General features: G+C 50.4%; 8 protein-coding genes and 1 non-coding gene across 9 annotated transcripts; 4 read left to right on the top strand and 5 right to left on the bottom strand.

Annotated features, from left to right (window-relative positions):
* The first annotated feature begins 600 nt into the window (after positions 1 to 600).
* BDP55DRAFT_670629 (2OG-Fe(II) oxygenase) lies at positions 601 to 2,667 on the top strand. Its single transcript, XM_060575396.1, has 4 exons — positions 601 to 1,209; positions 1,408 to 1,433; positions 1,533 to 1,710; positions 1,805 to 2,667. The coding sequence occupies exons 1-4, from the start codon at positions 961 to 963 to the stop codon at positions 2,399 to 2,401; spliced, it is 1,050 nt and encodes a 349-aa protein (XP_060427239.1). The 5' UTR covers positions 601 to 960; the 3' UTR covers positions 2,402 to 2,667.
* Positions 2,654 to 4,353, bottom strand: BDP55DRAFT_586538 (benzoate 4-monooxygenase cytochrome P450; the record flags this gene model as incomplete). Its single annotated transcript, XM_060570877.1, has 5 exons — positions 2,654 to 2,958; positions 3,030 to 3,131; positions 3,214 to 3,509; positions 3,580 to 4,039; positions 4,113 to 4,353. 5 exons carry the CDS (start codon positions 4,351 to 4,353, stop codon positions 2,768 to 2,770), a joined length of 1,290 nt encoding a protein of 429 aa, XP_060427238.1. The 3' UTR covers positions 2,654 to 2,767.
* Positions 4,354 to 5,432: 1,079 nt separating this feature from the next.
* Positions 5,433 to 5,522, bottom strand: BDP55DRAFT_t230. Its single transcript has one exon. It is a non-coding gene; the product is annotated as a tRNA-Gln (tRNA).
* Positions 5,523 to 5,727: 205 nt separating this feature from the next.
* BDP55DRAFT_670622 (uncharacterized protein) lies at positions 5,728 to 7,122 on the bottom strand. The gene has a single exon (XM_060575395.1). The coding sequence runs from the start codon at positions 7,085 to 7,087 to the stop codon at positions 5,843 to 5,845; it is 1,245 nt and encodes a 414-aa protein (XP_060427237.1). The 5' UTR covers positions 7,088 to 7,122; the 3' UTR covers positions 5,728 to 5,842.
* A 3,593-nt stretch (positions 7,123 to 10,715) lies between these two features.
* BDP55DRAFT_556796 (heterokaryon incompatibility protein-domain-containing protein) lies at positions 10,716 to 11,285 on the top strand (the record flags this gene model as incomplete). The annotated part of the gene is made up of 1 exon (XM_060569624.1): positions 10,716 to 11,285. A coding segment is annotated over one exon (570 nt), but the record flags the coding sequence as incomplete, so codon positions are not given.
* BDP55DRAFT_670621 (uncharacterized protein) lies at positions 11,266 to 11,691 on the top strand. The gene has a single exon (XM_060575394.1). It carries the CDS (start codon positions 11,278 to 11,280, stop codon positions 11,518 to 11,520), a length of 243 nt encoding a protein of 80 aa, XP_060427235.1. The 5' UTR covers positions 11,266 to 11,277; the 3' UTR covers positions 11,521 to 11,691.
* A 701-nt stretch (positions 11,692 to 12,392) lies between these two features.
* On the top strand, positions 12,393 to 13,268 carry BDP55DRAFT_695524 (mitochondrial carrier domain-containing protein; the record flags this gene model as incomplete). Its single annotated transcript, XM_060577477.1, has 1 exon — positions 12,393 to 13,268. The coding sequence occupies one exon, from the start codon at positions 12,393 to 12,395 to the stop codon at positions 13,266 to 13,268; it is 876 nt and encodes a 291-aa protein (XP_060427234.1).
* Positions 13,269 to 13,417: 149 nt separating this feature from the next.
* BDP55DRAFT_556780 (uncharacterized protein) lies at positions 13,418 to 14,953 on the bottom strand (the record flags this gene model as incomplete). Its single annotated transcript, XM_060569623.1, has 2 exons — positions 13,418 to 14,665; positions 14,726 to 14,953. The coding sequence occupies 2 exons, from the start codon at positions 14,951 to 14,953 to the stop codon at positions 13,418 to 13,420; spliced, it is 1,476 nt and encodes a 491-aa protein (XP_060427233.1).
* Positions 14,954 to 15,321: 368 nt separating this feature from the next.
* BDP55DRAFT_227945 (uncharacterized protein) lies at positions 15,322 to 21,592 on the bottom strand. Its single transcript, XM_060566125.1, has 2 exons — positions 20,997 to 21,592; positions 15,322 to 20,946 (listed from the first exon to the last, which is right to left on the bottom strand). The coding sequence occupies exons 1-2, from the start codon at positions 21,356 to 21,358 to the stop codon at positions 15,375 to 15,377; spliced, it is 5,934 nt and encodes a 1,977-aa protein (XP_060427232.1). The 5' UTR covers positions 21,359 to 21,592; the 3' UTR covers positions 15,322 to 15,374.
* Between the last annotated feature and the right edge of the window lie 1,812 nt (positions 21,593 to 23,404).

Here is a 23,404-nt window from a genome sequence, read left to right as displayed (position 1 = left end):
GCAAGACCATCGCCCGCTCCATCACTTTGAACCCCTCTTTTGAGACAAGACTTTCGATGGCTTCAGTCAAGAATCGAGATCACGATTGCGCCTATCTCCGCATTCTGTTTCGTCGTTTCTGCGGAGACTTTTTGCATGGGAGCTGGAACCGGTCATGGGGCCACTCGCGCGGGCACTGCCGTTTCTTCGTCACACCTATTGATTGTCAACCGCGGCCATGAACCCCCCCGGCCCCTCTCCTCCCGCCGTACATTCTCCAAAAGAGATCAATTAACCCGGTTTAGGGTTGCGTCTGGCGTCTGTTCAGCGGTCACTCTCCCCTTCTCTTTGGCCCGTCGAACGCCTCGAGGACCCCGAAACCTGACGAGGCCACGTGTGATTCCTTGGCGGGGCTCCCTTGAGATGGGCAAAAAAGCAGAGACGAAAAGGCAAAATGCGCGGGCTCTGAGATGGAGAATCTGCCGCTGTTTCTTTGATTCTACAGCTTTAACCGCCTGCGAGACCGCGGGACCCGGTTCCCCACGAGGTTATCTCGAGGTCGGTCCGTCGGAAGAGGGGTTCATTTTGCTAGAGAGAAAGATAATCGTTCCATGAGTTGCTACTTAACTCGAGGAGCTTGGACACTTTATCGCTATCTGCTGTGAATGTGGCGTTCGCCCAGTACCGCATGCATCATTCATTCCATTCTGCATACTTTTATACCCGCGCTTCTTTGCCTCCTGTCGGCGCGCAACTCGGATCAGACGAAAATCTGGCAGCCTTATTACGCGCGATATTACAAGAAACCACATTCGCTTGCTTGCTTGTACGGATATTGAAATCAAATATCCACATCTGAACCCCCTGCGTAATCTTTACTCTTTGTTCTAGAACGAGAAGGGGGTTGTAAGAATCCCATTCCCCCGTCTTTCAACCCCGGTTTGCGCGTCTGCGCGGTGTGCCGGAACCAACGAGCCAACCATGACCGCGGCCGCAGCGGCAGCATCGTCGGCGGCGGCGGCGCTACCAGTCGTTGACCTGCGGTCCTTCGACTCGGTCGAGGATCTGGCGGCCGACCTCATGCGCGTCGGCAAGGACCCCGGTTTCTTCTACGTTGTTGGACACGACCTGCGCGACGACGTTGCAGCCGACATGTTTGCTCTCGCCGAGACTTTCTTCAGCTCACCCCTTGAAGAGAAATTGGCATACGCCAACGGCAGCGGCGATCTGGTGAGTTTCCTTTTTTATTTTGTGTTTCCTGCATCTCGCTCGAAGTGTCTTGCCTCTTTCCCGTTTGTCTCCCTTGCTGTATTTCACCAACGGAAACCAGGAGGGCGTGGGGAGTATGGGTAATACATGTACATGTTGTTGGACGAAGGTGATCAGCGATCTTTTGCGGTGCTGACTACGTGGTTTGATCTCGCTTAGGGTTACACCGGTATGAGAGAAGAAACGTACGTTGTGCCCAGCCCAATTTACCTTGCTGACTCGTTTTCCTCTTTCGTGAAGTCGTGAGATCCCAACAAGAAGTTAATGCTTGTGGTGTGGAACAGGCTTTCTGGAGCAGGGCCGGGCGACGTTAAAGAATCCTTTTACCTATCAGACCCCGGCAAAACGACGCAGCTACTTCCAACCGAGTTGGAATCCCGCCGGAAAACAATGGCAGCCTTCTTTGCGGGTTGCGATAGCCTCTCAAAGACTCTTTTGGAAGCGCTCGCAGTTGGATTAGGCGTGAGTGCTGCCATCATAACTCCTTTACATGGGATCTGGTTGCAAAGACACCATCAAAGCGAGGGGGTGGAACTAACTAAACTCTTCCCTTCAGATGCCAAGGGATTTTCTATCAAAAGCCCATACTGGCGAAAGTTGTCGTATGCGTCTCATAAATTACCCCCCGGTATCTCACGTCGCATCGTCCACAACTTCTTCCTCCACCTCCCCAGACGACGCCCCGACCTCCCACTCGGAGGATATCCGAGCGGGTGCCCACTCCGATTACGGCTCACTCACCCTGCTTTTCCGCCAGCCCTCGGACCAGGGCGGGCTCCAGGTCCTGCGAGGAGGAGGAGGAGACAACAACGCCGTTGCGTGGGCCGACGTTCCCTGCATCCCCGACGCCGTTGTCGTCAACATAGGCGACGCCCTCGAGTTCTGGACCGCAGGGAGGCTGCGGTCCACGGTGCACAGGGTCGCGTTCCCCAGGTCCGCGAGCGAGAATGTCGCGAGGTTGAGTATACCCGTTTTTATACAGCCTGACCGCCATGTCGTGTTGGCGCCGATCAAGGAGGATCGAAAAGATGGCGGCGGTGCGGACGCCGAGTTCTTGGAGGTTCTGAGGAGAAAGGGGTATGAGAGTGCCGAGCCTGTTACCAGTCTGGAGCATTTGAAGCGGCGGATACGGGCGACGTACGGCAAGGTTTGATTCGCATTTTCGTTGGATTCATCAGCGTCGTTGGTAAGCACGGCATGACAGCGAGCATTTTCTTTCGACACATCATATTATTCCAAGTTTGAACCTCTCGCTCGGTAGTCGAGTCTGCAAATATCTGTACATACTTTAGGTAGCACCAGTTAGTGTAAGGAGGTAAGTACGCCATGGGACGTATACGAGAAAAATAGCACACTCTTATTTCGTACATACTACATTTCACCAGCCATGCGTCCAACATTGGCACGCTTGCGGATTCTGGACACCCTGATAACCAACCCCCCTAGAGTGACCGGGAAATTTCTGCAAGCTGCATATAAAGATGGCAGATGAGACAACTTCGCCGAACTACCCCTACGCTTACGCTTTCCTCGGCGAGAATACCACATTGAGCGGTGCCACGGTCAGCGTACCAGTGTCCTTGTTGCCCTTTAGAAATGTTTCCCCTGTCTGCCCCTGTGCAAATCGCAAGTTGTACTTGTGCACGATTGCGCTGGTCACAAATCGCGTCTCCAGGAGGCCGAGCTGTTTCCCGATACATACGTCGTGTCCTTCCAAATGAAATGAGCAAAGTCGTTCAGATAAATCTTACTTGATGGCAAAGAGGCAGTCAGTAACTCACCTGTCGAGAATGGTACGTAGACTGCGGCGTTCTTGACGAGTTCTGGTCGGTGGATCCATCGTTCTGGGATGAAGTCATCTGGTCTCTCAAAGAACCTGGCGTCTATGGCGGGGAAGATCATATCAGTAATCCATCCGAGACTACGACTTTCGCTTGCCAACTCCTGTCATCAAATTAGACTCACCTCTGTACTGCGTATACGATGGTACAAAGACAATGGTGTCCCCAGGAAGCCAGACGTCGTCTACCTGAAGCCCCTCGGGCGGCGTCATCCGCTGAACGCCCGATGGCACAGGTGGATGGAGACGTAACGATTCGTCGATACAGGCCTGGAGATATCGCAGCTTTGAAAGAGCGGCATGCTCAGGCTTTTCGTGTTCTCTAAAGTACTCATCGACTTCGTCTTGAAGCTTCATGTACTCTTTCGGATGCCGGGCCAGCTCCATGAATAGACATGACAGGACAGCTGCTACGGTGTCGCTAGATGTTGTTATATCGAGTCAATGACTTGTCGCCAAGCAAACAAAATTGACCACGGCCAGGACTTTACCTTCCAGCAACTGTAATCAAGATACAGTCCCCGTACAAGTTAAGCATGTCCTGGAAGGAGTGCTCCTCCTTGCCCTCATAATCCTCCAACACCCAGGTAAAGATATCTGGACTCTCAGGCTTATTCTGGATCCGCTGCTGCACCTGGCCCGAAATCCACGTCTTGAACTTCTTCACGCCGGCGTTCCAGATAGCCATCTTGCGGTACAGCGGCAGAGCCCACATGGCGTGCGTGAAGCGCCCCACGGCCTTGGTCTCATCGTGCAGCGAGTTCATGTAGAAATGCGCGACGCCGTCCTCGAGCATGCGGAACCCGTGGCCAAGGGAAAACTCGCCCATGACGTCGAAGCTGTAAAAGTTGAACCAGAGGGATACGTTGAACTTGGTGCCGGCGCTGGCTTCGATGCCGGCGAGAAGTTGGTCTGTGTACTTGAGGACGCGGGGTTCGTAGTCACGAAGTGCTGCGTCGCGTTGTTGATCAGTCTCTAAGGCAAAAACCTCAATAATTCTACAGAGATCCCGAGGATTACTCACATTTCGAGGTGAAGCCATATTCCCAAGCCTTTCGGCGTCTAGAATGCGCCTCCTTATCGCGAACCATCTGCATTGAGACCATAGGATGAAGCAGATTGTACCACGGTCCCTTCATACAATCCGTATCCAGGAAAACGGCATCGATGGCACCAGGCTTATTGATAGAGAGCTCAGTCGGGCCGACCCTCACCACATCGCCGTACTTCTCGTGCAGCTTCCGCACATCCTCATGGAGGTGCATCTGGTTCCAGATCTTGAACGTGACGTAGAGGTTCGAAAACTTGGCGAAGAATGGACCGGGAAACTGACGCAGGCGGTGAAAAATACCTCGGTATACTAGGATGCTCGTGTAGATGCCTGCTGTGAGCGATGAGAATAGTATAGCCCCTGCTTTTGCAACTTGTGCCAAGCTTGTTGCTTCCATCGGGGAAATAGAAACTATGGGCGCGAGGAACGGCAAAGCCATGGTTGCTCCGACGGTCGCTGCATAAGCGATCATGAAGTTCGCGAGGATGTGTTGTGCCGAGAGATCCCATTCGCCGAATCGGAAGATGGAAAGATGGAGTGTGACTCCGGCGAGAAAGGAGAGCCCGCGGGCTTCTGGAGATTGAAGAACATCGCTTGCGTACATTTTGCAATCACTTTGATTAGTTTGCCCTCTGTGTTGATCTTGACTAAACTTACTGAAACCTTGGAGATGTGGGCAAGTTGTGAGTTGGTCATGGCGTATCTTGGTTCAAAAGCATTGCAAGATTCATCTGATTTTAATGACCATCGATACCCTTAACCTGGCAGGATGCCGTACTTCCCGCCGTACTTCCCCATCCTTGCGGAAACTTAAAGCCTGCCTGCGAATGACATGGCCGACTCAAGCTGGAGGATGTAAGAGAAGCATCAAGTAACGCATTGTAGCATCGACATGTCACACAGAAGTCTCAGCTGAAGCTCGCAGCCAGCGTATTCTGTTTCGTCTGGGGTGCCTATGCCACGGAACACCAGCCCGAATTTGGCTCAAAACTTCTCCGCGTCATAGGTCACGGACATCCGCATTTCGGCCGGCTTACTAGTCGGAGCTCCGGGGTAAATGCGGCGGTTGCTCAAAACACAACCAAGTTGTAGGTGAGGTATTTGACACGATGCTCGCGACCTTTGTATCCACATGATCATGAAAATGTTAGACGATGCAATTACCGCCATATTTTAGATGAAGATAGTAAGCCGGACGGACCCCTACTCTTCTGCCATAAATGGCAATATAAGGGTCAAAAATCGGAAAGCATGGCTCTTCCAAACGCTGTCATCATGATAATCAAAATGTAAAGGTCCATCCAGGATTCGAACCTGGGCTTACGGAAGGGACTGATTGGAGGAATCAGAATCCGACGTCCTAACCAACTAGACTAATAGACCAATATAACTGGTATTGCTTCCTTCACACCTTGGCGGCGACAAGATGACCATGTGGGTTCAAGGTAGGCGGGTGAAGCCCTCGTGTGGATACTAGACGCAAACATTGGTCGTCCACGACCCGCAACTGATATCTCTACCCCTTAGATGTGGGTACAAGGTACGAAACAACTCTGGAAAATCTAGGGCAATTGCCTCGGAAGATACATAGAAGATGAACCGTATGTTGGAATATGTGCTGAAGCTATGAATAACTGATGTGAACACGAAAGTGAAGTTTAACAGCTCCGAGAGATACATGTACGATTTTCCAGATGAAGATCTCAAGACCGTAGTTTCGCCTGTCCCCCATCAATGCGTAAAATCTTAGAAGCTCCTCCAGTTGTGCCCTTTGGCGAACTAGTAGCGAGGCCTCCTAGTCTAAACCTGAAGAAATTGAAATACGCGAACCCGGTGTACGTGACTGGAACGTATCGTGCTCCAGTTCGAATCCACCAAAGAGCCACCTTGGCGGCCGAATCAGCAGACATAAAGCCGCGTCCCATTCTCGAGGTAAATGCTGCCGGGACGATGTGCCGATAGTTGTAGTAATCTTCTCCATAATGCCTTCGGGCGTGTGGTACGAAAGCGCGTTTTGACTGTGTGTAATTCTCCATATCTTTGGACCAAGCTCCGTGGAGCTCGGCCTCACTGCCGATGTACCAGACTTCCGGAAGTAATCCAAGTTTTCGTCGTTCGCAAAATTTCTTGAATATCTCTATGATGGCGATAGGGGACTTGCAATTTGCCTCGTAGGCGTTCTCATCATCCTTGGATCCGTGGGCGAGGATGAGTATGTCGGTGTCTGCAAGGATAGACTCAAGGTGGGAGTAGTCATCATACTTCCAGTCGACTCCAAATTTGGGGGTATGAATGCATCGAACACCCTGAAGGTGAAGCTGCTTCGCAAGGGCCTGGCCGAGCGCCCCTCTGGACCCCGTCATTGTTACGCGCCGACCCTTCAGTGAGACCCCGGTACCGAGAAGCCAGTCTAGCAGGCGCACCATCGACCCAAAGTAGGCCAGAGGCTCTATGTGGTGAAGGACATGGTACTCAGGCCCAACGATAAAGGTGTAGGGGTCTTTCGGTAGCCGCGGATAAGGGACGTGATTTGAATCATTCCCAGCATTCCATGCCACGACGGCTGCTCTGCCGGCTTGGATGGCGAGTATGATGATCAGGTCCTGAAGTATCACAGGTGAAAACTTGCGCATGACCAAAAGGCTGAGAAGCCAGCTCATCGCGCTGCCGACCATCTGACAAGACACTTCGAGTGACAGATGCCAAATGATATTTCGATAGCGGAATCGCTCGTTGAAATTGAGGTTACGATCAAAGTACTGGTGATGAATTGAGTGAGCTTTGGCAAGTAGCCGTAGTACTCGAAAACGCGATCGGTTGGACTGGTGGGCAAGCCAGTGTATAACATCGAAGAATATTGTTCCGAAGACAAAGTGAAGAACGCAAAGCGTAATCCGACGTATCAGGTCAGACCCTGAGAGGGAACTGTTGAAACTGAATGGGAACATAGCGATGCTTCAGGCCTGATGCGGTGATGATTGTGATGTTGGATGGAATAATATTATAGCCATCCGGCCGGATGCTTCCATGGATATATAGTCGCTTCCATCGTACCTTGAGGACCACCGCCCATGAAGCCTCCCTTGATCTATGGGCTACCTCTTGAATCTTCATCACACCGGAGAGGCATTCTGCCCAACGACCCAGATGCATGCTTTAGGGGTAAGTACCACTTTCGGTCAAAGGAAAGTGCGCGCTGTCTTGAAAATGCCTAAACAGGTAATTCGTACACTCCACATCACGCCCCGAGCTCGTGGTTACAAGTCAGTAACCTATTCATTGGGCTGTCAAGCTCCGGAAATTTTCTGGCTGTCCCTATGGCGTCCATAAGGCTCAATTTCCCTGATCAACTAGACAGAGGCTGTGCTAAAAGTCATGCAGCTTTCCGTATTAACGTTTATGATGGAAATTCTCCTGCTGCGGATACGTTGTCTGCAGATGGGTTTGGGCTGACGATCTCGGGAACTAGGCGTTGCCAAGACAGCGCAGGGAAACAAACCCAGGCACCAGGAAAACGCAATTGGGCGATGACGCGTCGCCTGAAGATTGGGATGACTTGAGAAGTTCTTTTAGCTTTTATTGCCAGAACCTCACGAAGTGGACATGATATTCAAAACGAGTTAGTCATTGGAAGCTAATACACCAGGACTCCTGGTCCAGGAGTCAGGACAAGCACCCAGAATACGTCGAATATTAGAAGAAACTCCAAGAAATCACTCGGTTGTTCAGATCAAAAGACAGATTTTCCAGATAGCACGACAGCAACAAGTTTTTCCTCAAAGTATCCTGGTTCACTTGTTTTTATTTTTCGGCAAGAGTGTGCACTGGATGAGTATCAATAACCATTGAGGTGGTGAGGAATAGACTTGTTCTACCTGAAGTATTGGACAGCCTACCCACTAAGCCCCAATGTATGGTTCTTCCGAGGAATCCATAAGATAAGATTTGGTACTTGCAAGTATGCATGAAGCGGGCAGTATTACTTGACTGGTTTTTTAGAGCCAACAACACAACTTCGCCCACGCTCAGGGGTCCAAGCGCTCGCGACGTTTTCACTTGACAGCCTTCGCTTCATCGGTGTAACTTAACCTTGATCTCATGGAGAAATCACCAGGTTAATTACGATGAATCTGGTAACATGACTTTTTTCCAGAGGCCGCCGCTTCAGCACCGGGGACATCCCTTTTCGATGCTAGAGTGGAAGTCTCAGTAATGCTGCTGCCTAGCCGTCATAGATGGCCGTGCCGCAACCAAAATACGTCTAGTTCCACCAGCTCCACCAAGGCTTACTGCGGCCGAGATCTTGAGCTCAAGACCGGTAGAGAAGCTTTGAATGAATAGTTAAGGCAAGCTTGTGGGTTATCGGAGGTCCCGTGCCGAATCCCACCGGTTCACACGTTCGAGTGTTTTACTGGAACGGCGTCAACGGGACTCCCGAAATTGCAAAGTCAAAATCAACACAATTACTAGACTTGGTTAATAGAGAAGCGACCTGAAAGATATGCCATGATTCTGGAGGCTGGAGCGCAAGACTCTGTACACTGTCTAGCAAAGGGGCTCCCGGAAGCCACCCATTCGGATGACCGATATTTCCGAGGGCGAATGCAACGGTGGCTTCGTCTCTTGAAGATCTGCCTAGGTCATGAAGCGCGTTCGTAGAGAAGGATAATAAAATGCCTTTGAACGCCTCGAAGGCTTCGACGAGCTTTTCTATCCAGAGCTGTTCACAGGTCAGGTCATCTTCGAGACCGCTGGTCCCAGATCCGTGCATACACAGCACGGAGGAGAGCGTCTTGTAATTCTAGTCTTGCGTTTAAATTGGGAACGTCGATTTTGGAGACGGTGACTTACACAATACCAGAGAGCGAGTTCTAACTCAAGCTTCCAGCAACATCTCCCATGTCTCTTGTCCGCTCACATCTATATGCACTTCAAGGACTCCGTGGGAACACTAAGCGAAGATGGCGCGGCACTCTCGAAACTACTTTGATCATCATTGGCTCGAAATGCGCCCACGTCGACCTGCTGCCAAGTGAAGAGCTCAACTCACATCAACGAGCTACCTCAGTTGGTCTTTAGGTCTGGGCTTCTAACGCCGACTGAGAGCCGCCTGCCGGTTACGATGCCGACAAGGACGGATATGAGGGTCGTCCCAAAGTGCCATTAGTGTGTCTTGGGGGGCGATCGCATACCCCGAGGCTCAAGTGGGTTAATATGTAGGATACCCATGTGGAAGAAGGTGCAGAGCCAGGCGCGGTGGCTATGGGTGTGCAACTCATTCTGAAGTCATGCATCATGAAATAGTGTTGATCACCTGACCTGTTCAGACGCATGGCGAGTCAACAAATAGAAGTCCACAGTTGAGGCTGTGATAAACTCGGAAATTACATTGCATCAATAGGCAAGTGCAATTATGGTCCGTGTTAGGTGAACCAAAACCCAATCATCACCAGGAAGAAGTTGCCAAGAAGTACGCATGCTTCTGAAGTCAACGGGAACCTAAGCGTAGAGGCCCTGGGAAGGATGTTTCCGGACATAGCATAGGTTGTTGGTCCGACAAAATGTCAGCAAATTGAGAGCGGAGACAACACAGAAGAACTGATGCCTAAACGAGGGGTGAGGGGTATGGGTGTGTGAGGCTCCATGTGGTTAACAAGGTTTGATCACACCGACTACACGTACACCTGAGCCTCTTCAATTGCTCTTCTTTTAATTTCATCTGCATTTCAAACATTTAATCGATTTTTGCATGAAGTCCAGATAACCAGACATCTGATACTATTCGATATCTGGTGTTTCTGTTCAGTCCAAGATTGGCGGCGTTGACCGGCACTCAACGGCTGTGTGCTCGATGCCAAAGTATCATGCTACCTACGGGTCTGGAGGACCCTGAATGATCTCGCCTAGTGGGCAATATAACTTATATCTCAGCCTCGAGAGGAGCCTGTAGCCTTTGTATGATAATACATAGAGCCTTCTGTCCCAATACTGTCATTGGGGGCGAAGAGTGCTGGGGAAGCGTCATGATCAAACTCGTAAAACGGCCTAAGCCTGCGAAGATAAGATCCCACGACAAACCACCAAGGAAAGTGATCCTGAATGGTTACAAGAAGTATTTGTTGCTTTTTGACAGAGTGACAAAGTGGATGCAAACCCCATCTCGCTGCTGGAGCACACACCGGGCAATGATGCAGCGGGACAAGAGTCGCGAATTGAAGAACCACAGAGTATGAGTTGCGAGCTTCTGAATGGCAGCGGTAGGTCACATGCAACTGCAATGGCTATGAGCAACATTCCCAACTTGTTAAAGACCAAGCAGTCTTTAGCCATTGGCAAATGGCTCAACGAGAGATGCTCCAAGGCCAAACAGACCATGCTTGCTTCCCCGTCGGTGAGATATAACTTCCAACCCGGCTCATAGACATTCGTAACTACGCTAACAACTTAGGTATGATCAAAACGATGACCGAAACCAATAAGAAGAGTAGATACGTCGCTTTATCTTACTGTTGGGGTTAATCAAATACATTCACAACCACTTCGGCGACATTAGCCGACCGAGGGCAAGGGTTCTCTCCTTCGAAATTACCTCGTAGTCTGCAGGATGCTTTTCGAATAGGGCAAGAACTTCAGGTCCGGTACATATGGATCGATGCGCTTTGCATCCTTCAAGACTCCGAAGAAGATTGGTTGCACGAGTCTGCTAGAATGGCCAGCATCTTCAATAATTCTTTCGTCACAATAGTTGCAGCGAACGCCTCAGACTGCGGCGACGGCTTCTTTTCTATAGCTGCGTATCAATGCCAGCTTCCCGTCGAACCTCCGCATGAGGATCTCCGAAATACAGTCACTGTCCTAGATACTGGCGTTAGTTTCAAGAATGAGCCTATCAATCGCCGTGCCTGGAATCTTCAAGAATGGGAGTTGGCTCCCCGGCGGCTGGTTTTCACTTCATCCACTATTCATTACATCTGCTCTCATTCACTTCTTGACAGAGGCAAGATGACCCCTTTTTCGCATTTACGAACCTTGGATACAAAGAGAAAACATTACAGAGTCGTATTGGGACGGCCCTATGCAGAATTATACATCCCGAAGTCTCACCAACCCGGCCGACAAACTCTCTGCAATATAAGGAATGGCTAGGGCTTTTGGCACGCTACTAATTGCTGGGCAAGGTCGCTATTTGGCAGGTCTATGGGAGAAGCAGCTGGAGAAAAGTTTGCCCTGGTGGCAAGAGGGAGTAATGGATATTTTCTTGCCCAAATCTCAGAAGTCCCGGCCACAGGAGTGGGTAGCACCCTCATGGTCATGGGCATCGCATCCGTGCAGGGATCGGTTCACTTTGTCGCAAGAAATGGGAGGAGCCGCCCCCTCATAACTATCGTTGGTGCCGAAATCGCGTTAAAATCACCTCAGAATCCTTTTGGAAGAGTTAGTTCGGGATCTCTGACAATTTCAGGCCCATCTTTGGCGACCAGAGCTGCAGGCAGTCATGGTAGAGATTTTAACGGGGATAGATGGCTCAATTACAAGGACGAACGGGTTGGATACCTGTTTCTTGACGCCGACACCCACAGACAGGAAGACCCTTTGTATTTTCTTGGTCTCAGAAGCGAACAGGTGTCAGAAGAAGTGGGCGAACTGGTTTACCGGCTTGTGTTCATAGAATCATCTCCGTCCGTTTCTTTCGCATTGTGCTTTTCTCAAGTCGAATGAGTCATCATGGTTTGAGGGGTAGAGAAGAAGATATTGGTGATCGTGTGGTTACTTAAGAATTGCCATCACTTATCTGGTCTTTCTTAGCTAAGGAACAACGGTGACGTACCCTGAACTCTGGTACACTTCACTACGAATGAGGCCACTTGGGGTCATTATTCCCCGCTATTACCTCTTCAAAACAACCATACCTCCGTTGAAAGTTACGAGAATGTTAGGTACACGGGAGTCCGCGGTGTGTAAGTTGCATCTGGTGAAGGCTTCAGTGTCCAGTGTGGTTGGGTTGCTGCTAGGTAACTTGGGGAGCATCCGGCGATAAGCATCTCCACGGGGCCGACAATTAGCCGAGGCGAACACCGGGCCAGGCCGATCGCTAGAAGCATAAATCACCTTGGCATATTTGCACGGCGTCGAGTCCAAAGATCACGATCAGCCAATCTTCTACTGTCTTGGATACTTTCCGGGGGGTAAGAGCACAGATTCCAACGACAAATCCAGGACGAACACGCCCTAGGGGCAGATTTTGGGTTCACGATGGTCGCACCGGCGGACGGCAAGACATCGCCATTGCTCTCACTCACCGCAGGAGGCATCGCCGGCGGTGTGGAAGCCGCCTGTACGTATCCATTCGAGTTCGCCAAGACGCGAGTGCAACTCTACGGACACCAGAAAGGGACGAGAAATCCATTTGCAATCGTTCTGCGCGTTGCCCGCGAGGAGGGGTTGTCGTCATTGTACAAGGGATGCAGCACCCTGATCGTGGGGTCTATCGGAAAAGACGCGGTGCGGTTCGTCGCGTTCGACAGCATTCGCTCCGTATTTGAGGACAAGAAGATTCATACCCTGGGACCCTTGCAAAGTATTGCGTCAGGAATGGTAGCTGGGATCGTCAGCAGCACGATCATTGTCACACCCAGCGAGCGCATCAAGACAGCACTCATCGACGATGCTAAGACGACGCGACGGTTCAAGGGCGCGATAGACTGCATCGCGACTTTGACGCGAGAGCAGGGAGTTTTGAAAGCCCTTTGGCGCGGCTATATCACAACGACACTGAAACAGATCGGTACCACGGGATTCCGCCTGGGTAGCTACAGTATCATCAAGGACTTTGAGCGTAGCAAGGGGATCAGCCCTGAGGGCCCGATTATGAGCTTCGCAAACGGCGCGCTAGCCGGCACAGTCACGACTGTAGCAACGCAACCTTTTGATACGATCAAGACGAAGGCGCAACAAGCCAAGGCCGTGGGCACGATGGAGTCGTTCCGGGCGATCATGGCCGAGGATGGAGTCAGGGGTCTTTGGAGAGGGACAGTCATGCGGCTTGGTCGAACGGTTTTGGCTGGTGGCATTCTGTTCACAGCTAACGAGCAAGCCTTGAAGGGCTTGAAACTACTACTGGGAAAATAATGATGTGACTTGAGTACGAAACGAATACGAACCACCGAGCGGACAAGACGAGAGATCAACAGGCCAGCTATCCAGACAGACATAGAAAAGGATAGATAGATCTTAGACCTTTGTGTAGTGTACACAGAATCAAGCAGAATATCTGGCATTTATACAGTTGCCTGACCCTCCAAAGTTTGCGCAATTTTGTCCCAAAGACCTTCACGCAAGTTGCCGCCCCACCAAATATTGCCATCTAAGTCCTTGCCGATTATCGGGCCCGCAAATCTAAGTGAGAAGCCGCGCACATAGTTCGCATTGAGAATGAGCGAGGGTTTCCCAAGTTTGTGCGGTTGAGCAAGAGAGGTCCACCCAGGTTTGACTACGGCGGCAGAGAAGTCTGTTTCGAAGAACTTAGCTTTGCCCCAGTTTGAAAGGAGAATCTGATGCATGTTCTTGTCACCGAACATTATTGCAGAATGCTTCTCTTCTAGTGCTTTGCGAGCTTCAATCTGCTCTCTGGTCCCTTGCTCTTGGATTGATCGTCGAACCGCGGCAGCCGTGTAGCTCAGTGGCTTTGTCCGGAGGTCCTTTGCGGTGATGCGGGTTATGATCAGGGATGTGGCGTTTGATAAAAACGCGGTCTTCTCTGGGAGAATATCCCGAGCAAGCGCAGGACGTATATTGATGACGTTTCCGAGGATAACTGGTTTGCTGGAGTTTGCAGGGAGATGCTGCGACCATAGGCGGCCGATGAAGGCGGTAACGATGTCTCCCTCGCTGGCGAATAACTTGTCTGGGCCGGCATTTTGTGCGCTCAACTCTTCTTTGACCTGTTCCTTGAGTGCTTTGATGTGCGCTGCCGGTATACAAGCAATGCGGTTTTCTTCGGAAGGATGACGAATGATGTCCCAAAGATACCTCAAAATGAATCGGATTAGTCCCCAAACTGAGAGTTGCTGGTCAGCCAAAACGAAAGGCTCTGTAGGGTTCTTGCCCAGCTCTGTCAAGGGATCTGTGTCAAACCCATGGAAGGGTTTGACATCGTTGTCACGGCCCTCGAGGGTGGCAGTCCACGCGATCAGAAGCTCCTGCCTTCCCATCCCATCGAATAATGTGTGCAACCATGTCAGACTGACAAGCGTCGCGTCATTGAAGGACTCGATATGCAGACTAAGCTGAGGTTCATCGCGATAGATGAAGTCTTGCATCGACTTGGGGCCGTCCGGCCTTCGCATTAAGTCCTGGAACCTTTCCGGTGGAGTCCCTATCACTGTTGGCTTTGAAGTTGCTTTCGGCAGCTGTGAGGCAATCGGATGATTCTGGATGCTGTGCCCGTATTCGAAGTGAGAGTACGCAATAGCTGGCCTTTCCGGGTCGTATAGCTCAGGAATATGGTACTCAAGCTTGTTCTGAGACTGTCACATTTGTAAGTAGCTGTTCCAGCACATGAGCAAACACCTAAGACTGGGGCTTACGTTCAGCCTTAGTCTGGCACCGAGCTTTCGCCATCCCTCATGGCCTAATAGCTTCGTAAGCGACGAGCGCAGCCTTTCTGGGTCCAACACATCGTCGAAGCGCATCATGAAGCCCATGACAATGCCTCTATTCAAGGCACAGTCATCATTGGGGTTTAAGGGAATGATTGTGTCCGTAGCTACTGTTGCTGGTGCCACAGGCTTAGCTTTCGAGAATATGCTGCCCATCTTGACGACTATCAACGAACTCAAGATTGAAAGACATAGTCAGATTTCGAAAGTGGTCCGACCAGGGCGGAAATCACGCTCATATTTACTACAGTTGGAAATTTTACAAGGATCGAGCGGGCAGGGTCGCTTCCTTCTTCCGGACATGCATGACAGCCGTTGGAAGTCTGGACTTACAGTCCGGTGGCCCGGACTTACGGTCTTGTTGCTTTTGGTTCGCCAACTATAAGCGCACTCGCCGCCAGTGTCGTATCTACCAGTCCGTTGGAGCCCTTTACTCCGGGTGAGGTACATTTCCATTGTTGATCCTCTTACCACATTGAGTTGGGAACACTGCGTGATGCAATGCAGAAGAGTTCTAGCATGTGACTGTTTTAATTCTCGACAAAATCATTTCAAATGAACCTGAGTTGCTCGTTTGCTAACATTCTTCTCTGTCCCATGACCTTGACACGACAACCTTCCCTCGCAAATTCCGTTTCGCATTTTCTAAACACGACAACCACCTCAACGTCGAATCTCCCCTGTGCCGAGCATACTTGCCTGACAACGGGAACTTGCCAAGACGAAAACCGCTCCAGGTGCGAATCTCGCTTTGTTGGTCCGTCATCCACTTGGGCGGGGCCGCCTCGATCTTGGCTTGCTCCGTAAATCTTCCAACCAACAGCCAGCTTACGATTTCCGGGAAATCCTGAGCTGCAGTGACCGCACTCCTGCACGACCCATCTGTCTCATACCATATTCTTGCTCCTGCATGGACGAGCATTTTGACAACGTCCAGCCGACCCCCGTGAGCTGCTGCCATGAGCGCAGTGCCAGTCAGACCGCCCTCAAACTCAATGTTGCAACCCAGGTCCAGCAACAACTTGACCTCATCAACGAGTCCGAGCTCAGCTAGGAAGCACATCACGCCGAACGATCTTACGCTTTCTTTCCCGTCGGATTCCGTCATGTCTCGTATGGACGCGTGTCCACTTCGCCGGTACAGTAGACGGAGAGGACCCCGGGAGTGAACCCGATCTTTGACGGCTGTACCGTGGACGAAAGAGAGAGTCTTCCAAAGATCTGATGCAGTCATCCCGGATGCTATTGAATGACCAAAATCAGAATTGAAGATGAAAGTCGCAAGCCGGCTTTCGAAACACGCAGGTGCCCAGAGGGGTACGCCAAATTTCCCCACAGTCTGAAGTGGTATGCCTGATCTTAGCATCAGAACTGCCACTTCTGTCGACCTGCACACCAGAGACGTGTCAGCGTATTGAGAGCATTTGACACGTGCCCCATGCTCTAAAAGGAGGTCTACCATTCTTTCAAAGGGTAGCTGAATCGCTGCTTCGAGAGGGGTGCACCCGCGATGATAATCTCTGGTTGCAAGTGAGGCCCCATGCTCCAAAAGAAGGCGTGCAATGTCGAGTTCGTACTCTTCAACAGCTACGTGTAGTGCAGTTCCGTTCATAACAGTTTGTTTGTTGATCTCTGCGCCGTACTCAAGTAGAAGACGCACAAGCTCCATGTTGCCAGAACCGACTGCGATATGGAGGGGTGAGATGGCGCGGGCTTGTGAAGACCATCCAGTTCTATTCACAAGTTCATGAACCAGATTTCTATGCGTGGCATTCCTGATCCCAGCGGCGTGAGAGAGGAGTACTTTCAATGCCTTGGGGCACTCGCGATCCACAGCTACATGTACGGCTATGGAGTTGTCCAGCAGCCAGATCATGTCCTCGTCGGGGATAGAGCTTAGCCATGCCGAAATCTTCTCTGATAGATTGTCCTCCCACATGAGCATTTCGAGACTGGTAGATCCGAATGATGGCCATGAATGTTGCTTGGACGTCTCGTCATCATCGCTACCGGACGAGGAGGATGAGGTGAAGTTGTCCGTAGTGTTATCCCCGAAATGGCGAATCCCGTATCGTCTAAAATTTCCACACTTATGTCGGGCGCAGGTAGTTCCTCGGAAACTTGCTCCGTGTTCGACGAGAGCATCGACTATATCCGCAGACAGGTCGGTTCGCGACAAAGCGAAAATGAGGGCTGTGCACATATGGCAAGACCTCATCTTGATATCCGCCGGGCAACCGCTTTTAAGTAATGTAACGCAAGTTTGGGTATCACCGTCATCGATGGCCCTTTCCATGGCTTGAGAGAGAGCAGACAGCCAATGTCTGTCGAAACTACTTTCTGCGACTGTCTCCAAACTTTCACGAATCGACATTTCCACTCGTTGAGCAAAATATCGGTTGATCTTGGGTATTGCCAAGTCAAGCGGTGTTTCTCCTTTCTTTGTTTTCACATGACATGCGCCCAGTTCCAGCAGAAGATCAGTAATTTGTTCGTTCTCAAAGTGGATTGCAAAGTGCAAGGGGGTCCATCCGTCTTTGTCTTTGGCGTTGATGTTCGATCCCCGAGAAACAAGCTCTCGAATAGTGTCAACCTGACCAAGGAATGTTGCAAAGTGTAAAGGTGTTCGCAACTGTGCGTCAGTAATTTCGAGGTCCGAGACATAGGCACGATTCAGCAAAAAGGTGACTGTCTGTACTGAAGCAATTACCGCGAGGTGCAGAGCCCTGAGACCGCGGTAGGGCTTGATGAATGAAGGAGCTGCTTTGACACTCAAGGTCACCTCGACCTCGAAGTTCCAAATAGGTTTGGAGCAGGAGGATTCAACCATTTGGTCAATGAACTCATTGTAGCCATGCGCGCACGCCCATGCTACTGGAGTCCACCCAAAAGTATCAGCGGCGGATAGCGTATCTGGTGATCCACGTCGAAGCAAGAGCAGGGCCGTATCAAGATATCCATATCTTATATGGGTACTGAGAGCTGAGAATTTGCCCTTCTTACTGAGTAAAGCGCAGTCGATTTGTTCGTCGAGTAGTCGTTGAAGTAGGCTGAACTTTGGGTTGTCGCATGGCATCCTCAATGCTGCAAATCCTCCCGGTCCTAATTGAACGGATGAAGGTAGATGCGGCGGTTGACTGAAAGTACTCATCGGGACCATGGTAGGGCGGAACACGGGACTCTTAACGATTAGGCCTACCTGAGCGTAGGGCATTCCAAGTACGTGTAGAAGACTAAGGTGCTCTTCGGGATTCAGCTCGCTCAGCAGACGACCTCTTTCAGCTCGTTCCAAAAGGCTCACAAGCATCCTATGGCCAATGAGTCCAGTGCCGTGAGAGCAAACATATTGTAACAAGTTCACTTTTTTGTCCCTCTTGTGCACGTCAACGTCTATCTGAATGAGACGACGAAACAGTGGCCAAGAGTTATGAGCAATGGTCCATTTGATGACTTTGATGTCCATACTACTGCTTTTGTAATACTGTGGTAAAGTCGTGATATCATGAACCATGCTGAATATCTCTTCTGTCGCAAGCACAGCATCGTGGTCAAGTGTAAGTGGGGTAGGCGTCGACACGACATCAAAGAAAGAAAGCATCTCTTTCAGTCCGGATGTCTGTTTGGCCTTCTCATAATCACCTACACACCCGAGATCAATCATGAGCTTAACCAATTCGACGACTTCGCAGGCCTCTGCCTCTGCCGACTTTGTGAAATGATTCTGCAGTTTTTCGCAGAAGAACTGCCAGATGTGGCTGCTCTTGTCGCTGGGTGCGGTGACCAGCTCTTTCTGGGCAAGAAGCGTTATGATTTCTTTGTTGCAGGCATTCAAGTCGTCTCTGGACAAGTATGATCTCAAGGGTGTTCCATGCTCATTTGAACAAGGGTAGGGGAATATCTCGAGGAGTTGGCGAACCGCTTCTAAATTTGCGGAATCCTCGAGATGATTTAAAGGTGAGTCTTTAGCTGAGGTTTGGAATATTTCGGAGTCATGCAACTCCTTAAGCAAATGGCTATCCTGGATTCCTGCTATCAATTCAGATATCGATGGCAGGTTGCTCTGCAGGTATGCGTGATCCTTTCCACAGTATTTGACGAGCATAGACGCATTCCGATAACGCTTATTGACAAGCGCTTCGGCAAGCGGAGTACGACCACTTTTGTTCACCGTTCTCAAGGCATACTCTCGTTCGGTCTGATCGGTTTTCTTAAGTAAGACTCGAAGAGCCCTTGATGAGGTAGCCTTGGAAGCTGCGAGATGCCAGATGGTGCTTCCTCTTCCATCGGTCCTCTTAGTCTCGGCGCCGTTCTTCAATAATCGTAAGAGGACATCTTCCTTCTTGTCTTCAACACAATAATAAAGGACAGCCTTGCTTTTCCAATCATGTGGGCTGTTTGGTACGGGGTAATTTGCGAGCAAGTGGTCCAAGCAGGTGACAGCTGAGCACGTAACAGCAAAGTCGAGTAGTTTCGTCAAGACGTCACCCTTCAATAGGTCCTTGGTTCTTGTGTTGCTTTGAGATTGATCCTTGAAGGTTTTCATATTGTCTTCTTTGATTGACTTCCACATCTGTTGGACGAGCATGTCATCCGAGATACCTTCCGAAATGGGCAGCGGTATGTCGATGTCGGTGGTTTCCGAGACGGCCTTCTGGAAAGCTTTCAGGTATGCCAGCGACTCGCCCTCTTTCTTTAACACCATGTCATCCAGAATCTTCACGATAGTCTGGACGTTGCGCTTAGCTTTCGGGTCTCTGTGCTTAGACCATTTGCGGCAAATCGACCGGAACACTGCTGTATCGTCGTCGTGCATCCGGGTGCCTCCTCTGATGACGGCCGCAAAGCTCTGGAAATCATCAGCCCATTCTGAGCTTTTGAGTGCCAAGGCACCCATGGTGCTCCAGGGGTAGGCCTGACTAGGCAAATCTCGCGTGCAATCCGCTCCCGCATTGATCAGCAACTCAACCGTGCTTCTGCGTGACCCGTCATACCAGCCCGGCGGGAATGGCCTCATTAGAGGTTCGTGGTGACCGATGAGCAGAAAACCTCCAATAGCACATTGTAAAGGAGTACCTATCTTACTCAGGCAATTGACATTTTCTCCCAGCTTGATCAACTCCTGACATACGGCATCAATGCTGAGAAGAGCAGCCATGTGTAACGGAGTGTAATCGCCCCGCCTTACAACACGTGCGAGACGCCTTGTTTGACCTGCTACCCAAGATCGATTGGTATTCTTCTTTATTCCCCGAGGGCGGCTCATTCCAGGCGGAAAAAGGTGGCTTGGGGGGAGCCTTCGCCCACGAGTATCATCACCAGACTCGTTGTTTGACCATGCTGCGGCGGAAGAGTTGATTACTGTCGTTTCCGAGCAGGCAGATTCCGGCTTATTTGGCTGACTGCTGTCACCTTGACCTTTCCACTGGCACCATGGCTGGCTGAACCTGTACTGCCGGCAAATTTCGAGACACCAAGCCTTGAAATTCGTTGTCTGTTTGGGATCGAAAAGCGTCATGGCTTCCAAGAGTAACTTCGGGTCCCGCCAATGTCTGGCAGCGGCTTTGTACCAAGTCAGTGCGGCGAACCTATAAAAGGGGTACCTCTTGTTCCGGGTTCGAATGAAATCCGCCTCGGACAACGATAGGCTTGGAAGTCGAGCAAAATGACTCAAGGTAAGGAATTTCAACGCGCAGGTAGTTAGAAGCCGGTTCGATCCAGGTGTCGTGATGCGATACGCGGCAAAATCGCTGGATTTGTCAATACCTCTAAGGAATTGTTCGATGGAGTCGTGACTAAACACAAAGCTGTTGCCGTCCAGCGACTTCTTGATCATAGGACTGCATTGTTGGAGGATCTCTGTTTCGTCCACCTCTGGATATTCCAACATCTCAGGATCTAATCCGAAAATGCCTGACACTGAGAGCGCCTGGCAGAGCTCTTGGGCGGTAAGCTCGGGATGCGAACATGCCATCAGTCGTAGTGTCCTCTGAATCAAGCTTCGAGATGCCGGCGTCCGCGTTTTGAATTCTTCCAACGTAAAGCGGTAGGTGTCTTGCAGGGAGCATGGGAACCTCTTGAGGAACTCAATCTGCTGAGAGTGGGACTGCAAAGCGCAGAGATGGTCAAGTTGGTAAGCGATCTTCCAGAAACTACCTCAATTATTAGTCTGGAGAATTGCCGCAGAGTTTCGTAGACTTACACATGATCAGCCCCAACGCTGAGTTTGCGGATCACATCATCCTTCATCGCTGGCCTTTCGAGCCGGAGAGCACCAGTCCTAACTCGCCTTTCTGTCTCATTGGCAACAAAAGCTTTTAAGCTAGTAGCGGATGGCGTAATATCGCAATGGGTGACCGAATCACCTAAAGAATCTCTGACGGCCTTGAGGTCTTGAGAAACCACTGCCAGGCTCAAATTTGCTGCACGCTCCTTGGAGGTCTTGATCAAAGACGCAACTACCGGCATGATGCCAGTTTCTCTATTCCTTGCACAGTCTACTATGACCAGCACATGTGCAAAGAAACTTGACATTTTCCAAAGAACCTCTTCCATTTCTTCCATCGTTGGCCCGTTGTCTTTCGTCCATTTGACATCCAGATCGCGATGATATCGGCTAAGAATTTCGAATGCCCCCTGACTCTGGCGCGCAACCTGAGCAACGATCGTAGCAAGTAGGTTGGTGTTCTCAGACCATGTACCTAGAAGCTCTGAGTAGATAGGCACAACGATTGTTCCTGAACGGCGTCGCTGGAAGGTTTCCCGTACTAGTGCGCCAGTGAATGCGGTTTTCCCACTGCCTGGAGAAGCCGTGAGCAAAAGATGTGACCCTCCCTGACCAAGCCAAGTCTCGAACTCATGACCCTGGAAAAGTTCGGCCTGTATAGTCAAGTGCTTGTATCGATTGAGTATCTTGATGTACCCTTCTTCACAAACTTTGAGAAAGTCGTCGAGAACCGCGTAGATGCCATGGTAATGACCAGCAGATTGGAGAAAGTCGGTAAAAACTTCGGATATCCAGTCTTCGTTACTTATGACAACCGCAGATTTCCCTTTTGATAGCAATTGTAGCAGATCTTCGATTGACTCTGCATGCAATCCTCTCGAAATTGTCTGCTTGTGCTCGCCCAGCTCATTCAAGAGATCTGCCGTCCAAGCAGTCGTGAATGGCCACTTGAGATCGGTGCGCCTTTCTTTTTCATGTCCGTCGCCGTCTGATCCATGTGCTCGTTTCCTCAGCGATCCCTCTAGTCGTTCCAAAGTGCGGCGGCATGAGATCAGCGGGGTCGGGGCGGTGTTTGCGTCCGAACTTTGGTCCTTATTTTCTCCCAGTCCTGATAGCAGTAGCGATAGTCGGTGCAACGAGCCCGCAATGTCCTGTATCTCGTCGGCGACGCTCCGGATCTCAGACTTCAATCTGCTCTCACTTTTGGCGAAGCTGAAGGTTAATCGAAACGTGGCATCGGCAATGGCCCTCAGCCCATCGAGGCTGACGGCTAGCTGCTCCGTCTCCATGTTGAGTCGGGCAGGAGGGTTGGTCCACCGTATCGAAGCCCTATGGTGACCTTGACTCTCAAGACCGGATGTACTGGATGTAAAGTTTCTTGTGACAACTATGCTTTCCGACACTTTCAACCTGATTCTGGTGAGTCGAACAGTCTCTCGCATAGCTGAGTGTCTCGTGACGATGCACGTGTGACGTGGTGCTTCCCCGCTAGTGCCAGGCAGCTTTGCATGCTGACATGCAGATTCACGCACCCGAATAAGCACCCTGCAGATGTGGTGAGAATATCTCATGATGTTCTCTTAGAAAACAAAATGCCACAGCGAATCAACACAGTCTATGAGAAACAATTTGTTTCATTGCACCTACTAGTATTTAGGTGCGATGGCCAAGGCGACCGGGCTAGTTTACAATGAGTTCCCTTTCCCTTTTCATAATGGGTACTTACTGCAGCTAGACCACAGTGGCCACTTACTCGCCGGCGCGATCACGTCCATTCTAGTCCCGTGACTTCTTAACTTCTAGTGAGAAGGAAGTGATGGATCAAAAAAACCAGGGACATGAACCTTCGCTGCCTGGTGAGTTGACTGGTGGTCCAGTCTTGCCGCAATGCTCGCAGATGCCTCGCTTGAAAGAGGGGCTGCCCCAGCGCGGGCAATCTGTCTTATAGCCAGGCATTCTGAGCAAATTATTTTCTTAGGGGTCTTTGAGAATGTGCGAAGTCTTGGTGTTTTGGATTATGTTGTGAAAGTTCCTTTTTGGTCTGATGGTAGTTGAAATTGCCTCTTAGTATGAATTCGACAGATTCAGAAGCTGTGAACATATTGATGGTTCTTGTTCAAATAGATATTTTCATCGTTTTACAGGAACTTTCAATTTTACATATACACACAGAGAGAGATATTGATGAGATTCCGAATCTTAGACTGAGTTGTGAGCCAGACAAATAACCATGACTGGTTAATAATCGAATTGCAAACAGCGCTGGAAATCGGACTTAGACACATGAGTGGAGAACAACGACGCGACTGTCATGATCGTAGGCAAGTCATAAAAATCATTGTGTGTATGTAAAATCGGCAAGGTAAGTTTCCACCAAAGTGTGA

Source organism: Colletotrichum godetiae (assembly GCF_030913485.1).
Source record: "Colletotrichum godetiae strain CBS 193.32 chromosome Unknown BDP55scaffold_32, whole genome shotgun sequence".
Taxonomy (NCBI): domain Eukaryota; kingdom Fungi; phylum Ascomycota; class Sordariomycetes; order Glomerellales; family Glomerellaceae; genus Colletotrichum; species Colletotrichum godetiae.
This window is presented reverse-complemented; position numbering and strand designations above follow the sequence as displayed.